Raw genomic sequence first — 14,885 nt, 5'->3', positions numbered from 1 at the left:
ACCCTCTATGTGGTCGTTTCCGCTAGGAATTCGTCACCGAACTGATGATCCGATGTTGGAGAACGACAGAGTAATCGTATCTGTGGAAGAAACGGCGTTTTCAATGGCAATCAATCAATCAGTCATGATGAGTGACTACCATCCCTGCTTCATGTTTAACTATCGCTGCGGCACTCTCTGCCCCTCCATCGTCCAAGCTGACAGCTGCCAGCTGCCAGCTGCGCGCCTGGCACCTGTGACGTAGCCCCCCGCGTAAACGTCGCGAGTCAACCGCCCACGACAACCTCACGGTCAATCCAAACCAACAGACACACGTTCACAGCAACCCCGCCCCCCCGCGGGACCAAGAGCAACGCGCCACGACCCTCACCACAACTGCGGCCCGGCTACGAGAACCATGTGCACCCCCGAAAGCAACCACCAGCTCACAGTGTTCCGCGGCTCGCCGCCCAAGAACGCCTACGTCTGGTCCCCGTTCGTCACCAAGCTCGAAGCCAGGCTGCGCTTCAGCGGCGTCCCGTACCGCCTAGGCGGGGGCTCTCCCCGGTCCGCGCCCAGGGGAAAGATACCCTACGTCGAGGTGGCAGGACCCGGACCCGGCGGCGAGCCACGCACAATGGGCGACTCGACGCTCATCATACGCAGCCTCGTCGAGGCCGGCGCGCTGCCCGACGTCAACGCCGCGCTGCCGCCCGCCCAGCGCGCCCACGACCTGGCCGCCCGCGCCCTGCTCGAGGACAAGGTGTACTTTTACGGGACGCGCGAGAAGTGGTGCGACAACTACGCCGAGATGCGCGCCCACCTGCTCGCGTCGGTGCCGTGGCCGCTGCAGGCCGTGGCCGGCTGGCTGGCGCGCCGCGCCGTCTCCAGCGGCCTGTACCAGCAGGGCACGGCGCGCCTGACGGACGACGAGGTGCGTCTGCTCAAGGAGGAGGCGTGGGACAGCCTCAACGCCCTGCTGACAGAGTCCGTCAAGACGAGCAGTCGCCAGAGGAGCAAGACCAACGACGACGACGCGCCGTTTTGGGTGCTGGGCGGCTATGAGCCCACCGAGGCTGATGCCACGGTCTACGGCTTCATTGCTGGCGCTCTGGTCTGCACCGCGTGAGTCGGCCCTTTTTTTAACCGATCCCCCGTGCCTTTGGGCATTTATTCATCTTGGACGTTTGCTAAGCCACTTTTTTTTGATAGTGCCCCCGTCACTGCTGAGATTGTGCAAAGTTACCCTACGATAATTGACTATGCGGAACGGATTCACAGCTGTTACTTCCCCGACTACGAAAAATGGGCGTGAGGAGAGCTTCCGGACAAGCTGAGTATATCCGTACGGGCAAGGGGTGGCGTCTATCAGTCATTGGAGGCGCGGGCGTTTTGTTTTTTTTTTTTTTGGGGGGGGGGGGGGGGGGGGGGGGAGAATAGTTCCAAGAAGTGAAGCTGAGGGGTTTCTAGGAGTCTTTTTTGTTTTAGCAGGCAAAACCGGAGAGCACGTTCATGTCTTCTTTGCTGGCGTTGGATCGGTCAGGTATCGGTTCTGCGGTTTTGCACTTGGAGGGTGAACGAGGGAGGCTTTGGACTATGCCTTGTCTTGGACGCATCGTGCGCCGGGGCAGGTCCCGTGATATTCGTGTTTCCTGGAAGACTTGTTGTGGTGTCGGCAGAAGGCTGCAGCCCCGCGCCTCGACTGATGTTCTGACGATGGTTGCAGAGATGCGCCAATTCCAAAGGATCATTTCATCTAACTTCAGCTAGCAATGGTCCATGTGGGTTCGCATGTCGTGGAGTGCAATCGATCGTAGTACTATTGCGTGGGCTGTGACTAGCGAACAATGTGGACAGGTTCTGAGTCAAGGATGAGGCTCTACACTTGTACTCAGAGCGAACCGGCCATCGTCCGTCTTCTAGCATCATTTCAGAAAATCCTCCTCTTTTGCCGTCTGGCAGGTATCTTTGATAGCTGAGGCGTGGCACCTGGAAGTCGACTTCCATGAACCTGACCAGGAGATGCAGACATGTCTCGGTCAACCCGCGCATAGATTGTGGCAATGGTTGTAGTGAGCATGTCAACATTGCCGCTCTGCAGCAAGGCAGTGAAGGAGATGAAGTCGTACTGGACACCAACCGGACCGGCTGGCCACTGCAAAAGGAACAAAATGGCTTGATGCTGGATCGGGAGTAAGTTCAAAACTCCAACAGCACTGGGCTTGAGCCAAGGGGCGTGTGCAGCAAGGACGGACTTGAGGTGGCGCGCAGCGGATAGTTGCATTGCATCCATTCATGTCCACATCCGTCTTCATTTACTTGACTCTGGTGTCGATACACTGCATCGAGTGACTACATCTGGCTACTCTCGAGCGTCATTGCCGACTGCAACGGTCCCCATCGGGATCAATTGACAGCCTGGAAAGCTTGTTCCCTAGAAACCTAGCTGTGGCCTCAAAAGCCCTCCCGGCTTCGTGCCGTTGCCGTGCCTGGACTCCCGAGCTGTGTGACATTGCAGAAAAGTGACGGCACTTGACGAGCAAAGCAGGCTTTGTGATTTTGGTAGTCAGTCTGACCTGGGTCTACTAACCATCTTCACTCAGCGAGCCTCAACAGGCGACGACCAGAGAAGCGCCAGGTCTTCCTGAGCTCCATTTCCAACATGTATCTTCTACACGCCAGAGCGGCTTCTGTCTTGTTCGCCCGTCTCCGTCTTGGTCGCGCATCGTCGGATTGTCGGCCTCTCTCGGTCACGCAGCGCGAATGCAGTTAGCATGGCCTCCACCAAGCCCAGCACCAAGCAGAGGCCACATGCAGGACCTTGACGGTGCCATCATCAAACATGGCCTGGCATGAGCACTCGAGGCCCACACAAACAATCAATGCCGCTCACCCACTGCTTTTCTTTGTGTTTTCCCCACAAGTGAAGGCCTGCACACACCCCCTTCCTCCTCCAACCCCAGGGCCGCCGGCCGATCAGCCGTAGTGGGAGCCATCTCTCCTGTACCCCAGAGCGGAAACGAAGATTTCATGCGCATCATAGTACATGTGGAGGCGTGTGGAGGATGCCCCCGGCTCACACGTATAATACATACAATACGGACTGGCTGGAGAAATAGTGGTGGAGAGCCCAGCCCTTTTGATGTAAGTGCGATTGAAGCAGATGGAAAGCTTCCAACTTGGTATTGTGCCGTATTCTGCCCCCCCCCCTCGCCCAGTTGTCAAGTCGAAGACACCTTGACTGCGTCGTTCATCTACTTAAAGCAGACGATCCCGTCCCCGGTATCCCGTGTTTTCCCTCCCCTTCGCCTCTCCTCCATCCATCCATTCGCTTAGTACTCTCGATTCACTCGTAGTTTTGCACACCACCAACTTCAACAAAACCCTCTCAATACCTTCAAAATGAAGTTCTTTGCTGTCGCCGCCATCACCATGGCCGCCCTGGTCTCGGCTCAGAGCGCCGGTGATGTTCCTTCTTGCGCTCTGCCCTGCCTTGAGGACTCCGTCAAGAAGACCACCTCATGCGACAAGACCGACTTCAAGTGCATCTGCAAGGAGCAAAACTTCTCCAAGGTCCAGGGTGACGCTACCTCTTGCGTTCTTGCAAAGTGTGGCTCCGATGTAGCCCTGAGTGAGTTTGATGCCTTTGTCCTAGTTACTGAAGCTTGACGTGGGAAACCACCATAACTAACATGACCAACTAATAGACAAGGTTCTTCCGGCCACCCAGAAGCTCTGCGCTTCGGCTAGCGAGGGTGGAAGCTCCGAGGCTGCTTCCTCTGCTTCTGCTTCTACCGAGACGGCCTCCGAGGTGGCTGAGGCTCATCCTACTCACACGGCCGAGCCTACCGAGTCTGAGGTCGCCGGTAATACTGAGTGCCCTGCCACGGTGGCCACGGTGGCCACGGTGGCTACCCAGCCCTGCCCTTCCACCCTTTCCACCCCTTCCAGCCCTCCCAATCCTGCCACCAACGACACTGCTCCTCCTGCCCCTTCTACTCCTGTCACTGCTGGTGCCGCTGGTCTCGCCCCTATCGGCGGCCTTGCCATGCTCGCCATCGGCGCTCTGGCTCTGTAAGAAGCTTCATCTATAGGGGCCTGGGTGGCACGATGAAAGGTGGACCTTGAAGTATCACGGGATCAAGTTAATGGGAGATATGTATACATACTGGGCACCGCTTTGAAGGAAAGCAAATGTAGCATATTGAAAAATACTGTGGATGGGTCTTTAAAACCCCCCTTTGTCGAGGGGCCGTGTCCTCGCTCGAAATAGAACAACCAGTATCTGGGTAATACTAATGAGCCTCAGTGCTTCGACTTGATAATTCATGACCTCGGTATATGTGACTCGAAAGTGCCCGGAATTAGGTGACAAAGGGATCGGATCATTGTATTGCAAACCATTTCTGCATTCCACGCTTTGGACTGAGATGTTGTTGTCATGATGCCCCAGACGACTATCTGCCCCCCAGAAGCAATCGAGTCCGGCATCTGGTCTGACAGCGCCAAGACGGGCCAGCCATCCATGTTTAAATTCGCCGGGGGTGCATCATCCATGTCTTCGAACTACAATGAGTTAAAGTGCTTGCCTAAGCACTGACACTAGCGAGCTGATTAAACTTTTTTCTCCCCTTGGCGCTGCCATCAGTGCCAACTCTAATATGCTCCAGGGTTTATCCATCGTATATGTATCTATATTGACACCGTGACGGATGTGGGGGGCCTAACTGGAACACATTATGCGCCGAAACGACACAGTATACGTTCTAGTCACTGGAGCTCCCAAGCACAACGATGAATCATGAGAGCCCGCGTCGCAATTCATGACCCTCTGATGGAAGCTTGGGCATTGGCTCGATCCCGCCTTCGATGAATAACATGGTTAAGAACAGGAGATTAACACGCCAGGATAGGCGCTCGCGTGACTGCCGCTCCCTGTTTGATCCACGCCCTTGGACGGTTTCTGTCGTGCGAGCTCCCTGCAACCTGGAGGTTAGTTTTGGAATTGATACTAGTGGTAGAGAATGTACAACTTCCATGGAAATTACTGTAGAAGAAAACATCCCGTGTCTGTTTTTATTGAGCCCACACTTTTGACGTGGGGGAGCAGGGGAAGAATGGGGGGTGGCGTCGGGTCCCCGAAAGGGACTGGACCAATTGATGACTTTGGGATAGTTGCGCGCTGGAACCGACGGAAATGGTCATAGGGCCCATTTAGCTCAGCTCCGTCGTGACTACGGAGTAGGTGTCTCGAGCTGTCGTTGAGTTGTACTTTCGTTTTGGCATGATTTTGCTACCGCGTTCGTGGGGACGGAAAATCAGAAGCTGGTGAGAAAGTAAAGATCCATGAGAGAGTTTCTGCTAGCATGACGTGCAGACGCTCTGTGCGTAGAGTGCGCAGAGTGCGCAGAGTGACCAGGAACGGTTACTCTGCGTGGGGTTCTACCCCGTCTATGATGAGTTGCGTGACTGGTCTTGACACGCGCCTGCCTTTGTCCCGTTGGGACCAATGGGCCGTCAAGTGTTTTCTTTACCTCTTGGATTGAGGATGATTGGGCAGGCCCTTGGGGATTCTCCGGCACAAGCCGCTGACGGTACATGTACGTGGAAGCCGAGAAGCTCTAGTAGAATCCAGTGCCGCGCGACGGGGTTGTCGGGTACCTGCTTCCGTGCGGCGTGTCAATCTGCCAAAATCTCTTGGAAGAAGCTTGGCAGGCTGACAGGTCACAGAATGACTCCTACGGAGACCAACTTGCTATGGAGGGGGGTGTGGGCGGAACATTGTCGGGCCAGACTAGGGACTATTAGCGCTGGTAGTCTGGACCTTGGCCTGAATCCCCTTCAAGGGCAATGACCTGCAATGGGCTCACGCGCACGACGCCGCCTCGCCTGGGTTTTTGACAGGCCCATCACCATATAGCCAACGCCGCGGCTGCAATCTTTATTGCCACGATCCAAAGCTGGCCATCTTCTTAGTACACGATCGTGTCTCATTCCGGCTTCACGGCAGAGGACTCTCTGGACAACGCTCTTCGTGCGGCAGCTGTTGTATCGTTCGCCTCCCAACCTCCGCTACGGGCAGTGCGTTCTGGAGACATGTAGACATGTACCGAGCATCGCTGCAGAATGTATGATCCTTTACCATGGCGACAGAAAACCCGATGTTATTTTGGCCATGGCCATTATCGAACGATGCGTTTCTTGCGTGGTATGAACTGGCAAACGATGCTACATCGATACCGTAGCATAGCTTTAGATATGGCTTCGCGGCTAGTAGCATTTCAGCAGCTTCAGCAGCGTCATTTTTCGGCAAATAGGGATGAGGATTGACCATTTGCGGATCCTTCCCAAGGCCAGCTTGCTGCCCTGATTCGTGGCATGCTGGTGGACGTGGCCGACTTGGTGGTCAATGATGTCTTCCGTATCGTAGCTTTCTCCAGGATGAACCCCGTTATTCCCAATATCTAGATCCATTTCGGGCTACTGAACTTGGCTATGATTCTACGAAACTATTAGGCACGAATCGCCCTTTTCGGTCTGTGACGGTAGTGAAAAAGGATACCCCTGGGTGAAAACTTTATCAGCGGCTAATTCTCCAAACCATCCGCGCCTACAAACGTCAACAGACATAGACCATTAGCAACCAGTCCCCCCATCTTTTCGTGACTCGACTCTCCTCGTTCCCAAAATTCTTCTACACTGCGAAATTTTCCGTAAGCCAACCTGGTTTCGCACTCCATGAGTTTCCATTCCGTGAATATTAATGTACCAGTACGGCGACGGATCGACCCGAACTTTATGCTAGACCGCAGATCTATACGAGTGGTAGAACATTTGTTCTTTTGCCAAGCCTATCACCGTGGGAATAGGAGAGCAAGACCCGGAGCTGCAGTGGTAGCTGGTCAACTCGGATCATCGTTGGAAGAGTATCGACTACTAGTCGTGGTGGTCGAGAGCCCCAAGAAGCCCCGGATCAGATCAGCGAGTTCTCAACGCCTTTATGTAGATACGTAAATCATGCGTCTGTTCTGTAGAACCCTGTGTCTATAAGCTTCCTGGCTTGGAACTACTTAGGCCGGATACCCCCCCTGACACTGCTGTGTTGTTGATCGAAGAGATCACGTGGTGGTTTCTCACCCAATCGAATATACACAGGAGAACATCGTAGTGTCTGTTCCTTGGTGATCTATGTCTGTTCCGAGCCCCGGCGTTCCTTGCTCCTATTTCTCCACAGAAAGTTGCTGGATTTTACGCAGAAGCAAGAAAACATGACTGAACGCGAGGTATGCCTACCGCGCCTATCGCTCTCCACCAACAAGAGACGATTCTCGTCTAAAGAATATACAGCTATACAAAATTCTATCCCTGATTAATGCTTTTAAAACAGCGCCAGCCCAAAGAATATAAATACGTGCTCACCCAGACCAACCCTATTTCACCGCACCAGCTCGATCAATCTCCTCAACCCACGCATGCACCTTTCTCGCAATAGTCCAACTGGTATCTACAAAAAAAAAAAACATTAGCACAACATAAGCGAACCTAATAAATTGTTTCAAAAAATCACTTACGCTCCTTGGTGCAAAACGCATGCTGAATATTGCCCTCGTCAACCGTGATGCTCGTCCGGCCGCCCTTCTCCCCAGCCCTGCGCCTCCTCTCGATGAACTCGTCTCTCACATGGTTGGCAACCCAGTGGTCCTCCCGGCCGTAAAACATGAAGAACCTCGGCGCCGGCAGCTCCGCCGCGGAGGCAAACACCTCCCACAGCTCGTCGTCCCACTTGTCCTCGAAGATGGTGTCGAGCTCCGACTTGCCCATGTGCAATGCCTGCAGCACGCCGTCTCTGCTCTTGAGCCACTCGACCGTCACGTCGGCGGCGCGCGGCGAGAAGCCCATGACGTTTTGGATGATCCAGTGCAGCGTCCCCCGCGGGAAGAGGCTCAGGAGAGCCTTGGCGTAGGTGACGAAGTGCGCCTCCATGGTGGGCAGACTCCGCATGTAGTTCATGCGCGTGCCGCTCTGCGACAGCGCGAGCGACGCAATGGTGGGGAAGAGGAGGAATCCGTGGCGGAGACGAAGGTGCGGCGCCCGGCCGGGGTCCTGCATGTGTCTGTGGAAGATCTCGACGGCGATGTAGGCGCCGATGGAGTGGCCCATGAGGATGATGAAGTCGTAAGGCCCGTCGTTGCCGCTGCCGCTGCCGCTGCCATCCTCGATGCGGACGCGGCGCGAGGCCACGTCTTGGTAGATGGCGTCTACTTGGCCGTCGACGTCCCAGGGCGGATTGTCCGGCGTAAAGGGCTCGTGCTCATGGTCGCAGAAGCCGAGGAGGTTGCGGCCGTAGATGTCGTAGGCCGTGGCGGACTGGGAGGTGTCGAGGAGGTTGCGCAGGGCGTCGAGGAAGTCGACGTAGAAGCCGATGAGGCCGGGGTTGCCGCAGACAAAGTAGATGAGCGCGCGGGATTCGGTGCCGCGGAGCTGCTCCGAGGGCTTCCATATGGACGACAGCATGGCTGCTGATGCCGCGGTGTGATGGGATGAGGTTCCAAACGGTCCAAGGTCGGCCGGCCATGTATGTGTCGTCGAGTCTGGAGTTGTGGGGCGAGCCGAGGCTATTTTGAGTCAAACGGTAACTATATATTACCCTTTTTTGCTTGGAGTTTCGGCCACTTTTGCGAGAAAAGTTGTATTCCTCTCACGAACCAATGTTTGCCCGGGAAAGTTATATAATGTATGTCGCACCAAGATGCAAGATGACCAAGAATAGTAGCTCACGTCAGGCGGCCGCTCCCGCAACCCCCCCTTTCGTGCGGGGAGGCAATCTCACAACCGGCATGTGCACCACACGATATGCGCCCGGCTCCTTGTCCTCGGAAACAGTCTATCCAACGGGCTAATCCGTTGATAAGAAATCCTCAATCTTCTCTCCCCTTGAAGCAGCTTCCTGCAAAAATATGGGCGGCCACGTGTAAGTCAGCGTCTCTGTCCCCTGTCCCCCTCTCCTCGTCTCACCACACTCTCGCAACTGACCTTGCACTGCCCCAGGAACGTATTGGACGATGTCCTCATATCAAACTGTAACCAACATTAACCAAGCCAACCTCGTACAACAAGCCCTCAAAGCTAAAAGCCGAGCAGTGCCGCCCGCCTACCTCCGTTCGTCCCTCCGGGCGCTCCTCTCCCAAGGCCCCGGGACCCAGAAACTCTTCGTCGAACACGCCCGTTCGCGCCTCCAAGAAACACCGCCCCAGCTCACAGAGGCCTCGAAACTGTTTCCAGCCCACGACGCATGCTCCCCAGAATGCATCGAGTATCTTGCCCTGACGAGATGTCTATTCTCATCGAAGCTCGCCAGCGAATCTCTCACCTAGTACGTCTCCCCGGCCCAGCTCCCACCTGTGCTTCTCCTCCACCATGCCTAAACTTGCCCGTCCATCAGCTTGACACACTTTGTCGAATCCATTATCCGAGCACACGCCTCATGGACGGCCCAATCCCCCCTCTCCCAGCACGTGGACAAATTCGCCGGCGACACCGTCCAGGCCATGCAGGCGCTCAAAGAGTCGGCGCCCGAGAAAAGCACCAAGCTCAAGGAGGACCTGCAAGCGCTGCTGGCCAGCTTCGCATCCTGCCAGACGTACTGCGCCAGCTCGGGGCTCGAGTACCCCTTCAGCCGAGCGGAAAGACAAGCCAGGGACACGCTGCAGCTGTTCTTTGCAGATGCCGCCGCCGCCCAACAGGCGCCGTCCAGCCACGGGGACCGCATCATCAACCTCGCCTCGCCGCCAGCCGGGGCCGTTGAGAAGTTCGCCCTGGGAAACAGGCACTTGCCGCGGCTCTTCAACGGCCTCTGGCAGCTGTCCTCGCCCGCCTTCGGGGTGGGCAACTGGCACCAGCAGCAGCGGAAGCTCGTGAAGCTGGTCGAGGCGGGATTGGTGGCCGCCGACATGGCCGACCACTACGTACGCCGAGAATCCCCAGCCGTCAACATCGGCCCCCTTTTTTTCTTCTTCTGTCACTAACTCTGTAATCAGGGGGACGCGGAACTCGTCTACGGCGATTTCCGCAACAGATTGCCCGCGGCGACGCAAGCCGAAATATACGCCGCCACAAAGTGGTGCGTCTTCAAGCCGCTCAACGCACCCGTCACAACAGAGTACGTCCTGGCTGCCGTGAGAGAGCGCTGCAGGCGTCTAGGCGGGCGTGTAGACTTGCTCCAATTCCACTGGTACGATGTACGTCCTAATTTTTCTTTTTTCTTTCTTTTCCTGTCCCCAACCAACCCCCCTTTCTTTTCCCGTCAGCCAAACCGCCGTGTTTGACACAACATGCCAGTACGAAGCAAAAGAATACCTCCAGATACTCCACGAACTGATCGGCATTACAAAATCCCACCCCGAGTACCTGTGCGCCGTGGGCCTGTGTAACTTCGACGCAGAGCACACCGAGGAGATATGCAGGTATCTGGTGGACAAGACGGGCGAAGTGGGCATTGTATCGAACCAAGTACAAGTACGCCCCTGTGCCGACCTCTGCTCAATCTACGTATAAAAAAGGTTCAGCTGACAGACTAGTTTTCGCCCATCGACACCCGCCCCCTGATGGGCATGACGCAGGTCTGCGAGCGGTATAACCTCAAACTCCTCACCTACGGCTCCCTGGTGCGTTCTTCGGCCCCCCTTTCAAAACAAGAGGGCAACTCCGCTCACGAGAGGATCAAGCCTCGACATGAATAACGGGTAGCTAACGTTCCACCCTCCCCCAAAAAAGTGCGGCGGCCTCCTGACGGAGAAGTGGGTGAACCAACCACCGCCAGACATATACTCGCCCTCGAACCCTCTCAACCCGTCGCAGCGGAAATACCTCGACATGATCAACCACTGGGGCACGTGGCAGGAGTTCCAGTCCCTCCTGGGCACCCTGTCTCTCCTCGCGACAAAGTACAATGTTAGCATTGCCGATGTCGCGAGTCGGTGGGTGTTGCAGCAGCCGTCGGTGGGCGCCGTCCTCGTCGGGACGAGATTAGGCGTGTCGGATCGCTGCACTTTTAGTAGTCAGGGAACATAATCACTTGTAGTAGTAGTCATTGCTCGTTAATACCAGTACGTTGTATGAACCAAACGCATCTTGCGGGTGCCAAATTTCCTTGTTCTCTCACGCGCGCACATTTACGTCACCTTGATCTTCTTGGTGATTTCCACTAGACCAACAGACTTTTTCGCGACAATCGCCCACCTGGGCATGAACTGCTTCACCTCGTGGAATGCCGGAATCGTGTTTGCACTGTTGACATCTGACCAGGCACATCTCGCCGTCACGACAAACTCCCTGACTGCTCTTCGTTTCAGTTCTCCGCCGCTAGGGTCATCATCCACTTCGTCGACCTCCGTGGCTTCAACACTATCCTGGTTCGTGGGAAGCACATTCCCACCCAAGTAAAGTGTAACATTCCAGCCCTTTTCCCAATCACGCCTCCAAAGTTGAATCTGTTGGAGCCCTTCAGGTGGGAATGAGCCGAATCGGTCGTCGCGCTTTGCGCCGCCGTCAACTGAAAAGCCAAAGATTGGGGACGAAGTGTCGAGGAAGCAGACGCGAGTATTCAATGCATCAAGGCTCACAAGGACTGTTTTTCCATTCTTGGATTTCGACGCTTCAAAGGATATCAGGTTTTCCAACTTTTCGCCATTCGCCACGTCCGGAGGTAAGAGAGACGCATCATACTGGCAATTCCTCAAGTTTGAGAGAAAAGGGTCCTCATCACAGTGAATTCGTTGGCCGGCTGGAGTGGGCAAGGAGCCAATGACGGGGCGTACAAACTTTTCCAGCCCATTGAGGGTGACAACATTGGAGCCTTTATCCAAGTCGACGACTTGCTTGAAGTAAAATTTGAAACGATTGTTAGCGGAAAATGGGAAGGCGGTCAAGTTGTAGATAAGCGTTCCGATAAATACGAGGAGAAGGAATAGCGGGACGTGGTGGCTGACGCGATGGATAAACGGCGTGAGTGGCAGGAGAAGGAGGATCGTTAAGATGCCAACTCCCATTAGCGGAACAAGTAAGCTGCTACCGTCTGTTCCGGTCATGCCCATGGATGTGGTTTGTACCAGTGCCAGGTTGCCGAGCACAGTCACGTAGAGGGGAACGAGTAGGAGGAGTTGAATAAACCAGGTCCAGGTTGGAAGCCGACCGGACCAAGCTTGCTCGTTTTCGTAAGGCGGAAAGCTGCGTTTTCTGTTGTTGCCGCTATGAGTCGCACCTCTAGTTTCTGGCACGGGTCTCCTATATGTGTTGGCAAACGTGGTGGTCTGCTCGCTAGATCCTTGCCCTTCTTCGTCAGCCCTGAGAGGTGTCGTTTCTGTTGGAGCAGCAGCAATATCCGCCTCCCCTCTATCCTCGTGGTTCTGCTCGTTACCGCCATCACCTAATAGGTTTTCTTGTTCTTGTTCTTCTTCCTCTTCGTTTTCGCCGCTGAGTTGTCGTGCAAAATCTTGCTTGGCCGGAAGTGCATATTGTTCCAAGAGTGAAATCAAGACTGCCGCAAAGACGAGGGTGTGGAGGAATGCCAAAGAGTATACAGCACCCATATTCATGCGATCCTCAGCAACGGCTGCGAAAACTGAGAGAATCCAAGTAATTATGAAAAGCCAGATCAGAGTAAAGCCCCGTTGTAGAGCACTTGGGCGCACAAAGTGAGCTCCACGAAGCAAAAGCCACGACACAAAGTAAAACAATGAAAGCATCATGGCCCACCTGCAGAGAGTAAGTAAGATCGTTCCTCCTAGAAATTAACCGCGAAACACTTACACAGAATATCCACTGCTATAAATAATCAATGGATTGACCTTGGCCAGCAAAAACACCGATCCAATTGTCAAGGCAGTGGCAACAACTAGAGCAAACGGAAATCGGACGAAGCCTTTCCATCCGCCAAATGACACGGTTTCTTCACCGTCTCCTACACTAGAATCAACCCTGGTAGCGAAGAAGTACCACTTATCATCGCGAACCAGCACATATGTCACTACGAAAAGAACGATTGGCGTAGTAATGAGAAGGGTGAGAGTCCACGCGAATAGCCCTCTAAGCGAAAATGCAGACCAGCTACTGCCATACCAATCAAACCAAACACCAGCCGTTGGGCGGCCACTTTGAACCAGATCTTTTCTGCCATCAGAACGCGGGCCGTTGAACTTGGTGCTGGTGGTCCTTGCCAAGGACTCGGTCGTGGCGAGAGCAGCTGATAACATGTGCCAGATGCTGTCGACTGACGTGTGCCGCGCATCATCCTCCTCTGTGTGATATCGGGATCGAGGCGAATAGAAAGCAATATCGAGACCGCGTTGGCCGTAGTTGTCCACAAAGACCGAGTAATCCGTGCCGCTCTTAATCACGCCCCGCTCGAAAGCATTCGACGCTACAACGGATCCAAAAGGATGAGGGCTTTTGGAGTACGCCTCAGCCGCCTCGAGATTTGTCGTTCGGAACAGCATAGCTCGACCGCCGGCTCCTGCCCCCTCCAGATTAACTAGTGTATTGCAAAACTGCACCAAGGGGCTATATCCAAAAGCTTTGGCTCCGAGTAACCCGTCCTCTTCGGCATTATTGAAAAGCAAGACAATGCCGTTCTTTGGTTGATGGCCCTTGGAGGTAAAGTGACTGAGCAATTGCAGGAGGGAGACGCATGCCACGCCGTCATCGGTGGCACCATAGCCGGTAGATACCCTTGAATCCATCAGCAACAAACTTGACATATCCGAAACCTTATGAAGACTCACGAGTCAAAATGGCAATTCACGAGAACGCCAGCGCCGTTGCGAGCAACTCGTTGAACATTGTCAGAGGTCCACCAATCCCCCTCGGGGTCCTCAGAACCATGAATATACACGTAAAAATTGTTGCCTTCAAAGTACCGTCCCATGGTATCATTCGGCTGAGGATTAGTCATTGTCACGTTTGAAATGCGATCATCAAAGAGCGTAGCGCCGCGCGGGCGAGCAGAAGCCTCGGCGGCCTGGGCTGGATGCTCAGCCGACGACAAATACCTATTCGCGCTGGTAAGCAACATGTCTTCCATCATCAGAGCAGCTCCGAACGAACCTGCTTTCCCAGGGCACACCACCTGTCAAATCCGTGGTATAGTCAATCCCATTTCTTTCCAGAATGTCCCTGGATCGACGCACGAGATACTGGCGAACTATATCATTCGAGTGGCTATTAAAAGGATGGTATGATCTAGTAATGACCTCCAAGTCCAACCACGCTTCTGTCAAATTGACGCCCTGCGGCAGATCCTTTTCGGGCGGCGCAGGCGGCACCGTTTCCTGGACATAAATTAAGGGGATGGTAATGGCGAGATAGACAATGGTTGTCCAGAAGCTAACCGGGCCTGGCCGGAAAACAAAAGGATTGCTGAGCTTCATGACGGACTTCGTTGCGAATTTGTGCAAGGTAGGCGAAAGCGTATTCACGATAAGCAAAGGCGAGAGGAAAGACAGAGGCGCCCTTACGCGGTGCCAAAGACCATGGCGACAGCGACCTTGGAAATGAAGCGCGCGCTCGGTGGCGGTTTAGGTCAAGGGACTAGGACGAAGCGCCGGGCAACAGGATAGTGGGAATGTGCTTCTCTGCAAATAAAAAAAAAAGGGCCGCCTATAGGATTGATCGATGAAAATATAAACCTGCAGTAAAATGGTACGGGAGAGGTGGTTGGAGCCGGAGCGGGAAGATGGGATGCGCGGCAGGTTGAAAGGTCCAGATGTCCAGACTGCATGTCGAGGTGGTGGTGCGCAGGACATGAGCTTCCGCTTCGGAGCTTGGGGAGCTTGGAGCTTGCATGTGGAGCTTACACCTGGAGCCCCGACCGAGTCTGGCCGTTGGAACGGGAACTGGCCAAAAAGGTCAGC

The 14,885-nt window shown here is 54.7% G+C and overlaps 5 protein-coding genes across 5 annotated transcripts; 3 read left to right on the top strand and 2 right to left on the bottom strand.

Annotated features, from left to right (window-relative positions):
- The first annotated feature begins 25 nt into the window (after nucleotides 1-25).
- On the top strand, nucleotides 26-2,525 carry J3458_021833 (uncharacterized protein). Its single transcript, XM_066122770.1, has 2 exons — nucleotides 26-1,104; nucleotides 1,192-2,525. The coding sequence occupies exons 1-2, from the start codon at nucleotides 398-400 to the stop codon at nucleotides 1,292-1,294; spliced, it is 810 nt and encodes a 269-aa protein (XP_065971990.1). The 5' UTR covers nucleotides 26-397; the 3' UTR covers nucleotides 1,295-2,525.
- An 856-nt stretch (nucleotides 2,526-3,381) lies between these two features.
- Nucleotides 3,382-5,102, top strand: J3458_021832 (uncharacterized protein; the record flags this gene model as incomplete). Its single annotated transcript, XM_007813729.2, has 2 exons — nucleotides 3,382-3,610; nucleotides 3,687-5,102. The coding sequence occupies 2 exons, from the start codon at nucleotides 3,382-3,384 to the stop codon at nucleotides 4,055-4,057; spliced, it is 600 nt and encodes a 199-aa protein (XP_007811920.1). The 3' UTR covers nucleotides 4,058-5,102.
- A 1,816-nt stretch (nucleotides 5,103-6,918) lies between these two features.
- Nucleotides 6,919-8,493, bottom strand: J3458_021831 (uncharacterized protein; the record flags this gene model as incomplete). The annotated part of the gene is made up of 2 exons (XM_007813728.2): nucleotides 6,919-7,483; nucleotides 7,551-8,493. 2 exons carry the CDS (start codon nucleotides 8,491-8,493, stop codon nucleotides 7,410-7,412), a joined length of 1,017 nt encoding a protein of 338 aa, XP_007811919.2. The 3' UTR covers nucleotides 6,919-7,409.
- Nucleotides 8,494-8,936: 443 nt separating this feature from the next.
- On the top strand, nucleotides 8,937-11,049 carry J3458_021830 (uncharacterized protein; the record flags this gene model as incomplete). The annotated part of the gene is made up of 8 exons (XM_066122769.1): nucleotides 8,937-8,950; nucleotides 9,028-9,059; nucleotides 9,121-9,352; nucleotides 9,422-9,944; nucleotides 10,017-10,217; nucleotides 10,318-10,494; nucleotides 10,557-10,643; nucleotides 10,753-11,049. The coding sequence occupies 8 exons, from the start codon at nucleotides 8,937-8,939 to the stop codon at nucleotides 11,047-11,049; spliced, it is 1,563 nt and encodes a 520-aa protein (XP_065971989.1).
- A 101-nt stretch (nucleotides 11,050-11,150) lies between these two features.
- Nucleotides 11,151-14,800, bottom strand: J3458_021829 (uncharacterized protein; the record flags this gene model as incomplete). The annotated part of the gene is made up of 4 exons (XM_007813726.2): nucleotides 14,080-14,800; nucleotides 13,758-14,024; nucleotides 12,787-13,704; nucleotides 11,151-12,732 (listed from the first exon to the last, which is right to left on the bottom strand). The coding sequence occupies exons 1-4, from the start codon at nucleotides 14,400-14,402 to the stop codon at nucleotides 11,151-11,153; spliced, it is 3,090 nt and encodes a 1,029-aa protein (XP_007811917.2). The 5' UTR covers nucleotides 14,403-14,800.
- Nucleotides 14,801-14,885: the final 85 nt, after the last annotated feature.

The sequence above is a fragment of the Metarhizium acridum genome, assembly GCF_019434415.1.
Source record: "Metarhizium acridum strain ARSEF 324 chromosome Unknown scaffold_587, whole genome shotgun sequence".
In the NCBI taxonomy this organism is placed as follows: Eukaryota; Fungi; Ascomycota; class Sordariomycetes; order Hypocreales; family Clavicipitaceae; genus Metarhizium; species Metarhizium acridum.
Note: the sequence above shows the minus strand (reverse complement) of the source record. Positions and strands in the feature narration are given on the sequence as shown.

Bases quoted from the DNA above. Each gene is read 5' to 3' on its own strand.
- J3458_021833 (XM_066122770.1), top strand. From the start codon at position 398: ATGTGCACCCCCGAAAGCAACCACCAGCTCACAGTGTTCCGCGGCTCG. The intron at 1,105-1,191 runs GTGAGTCGGCCC...TTTTTTTGATAG, and splicing joins GGCGCTCTGGTCTGCACCGC to TGCCCCCGTCACTGCTGAGA.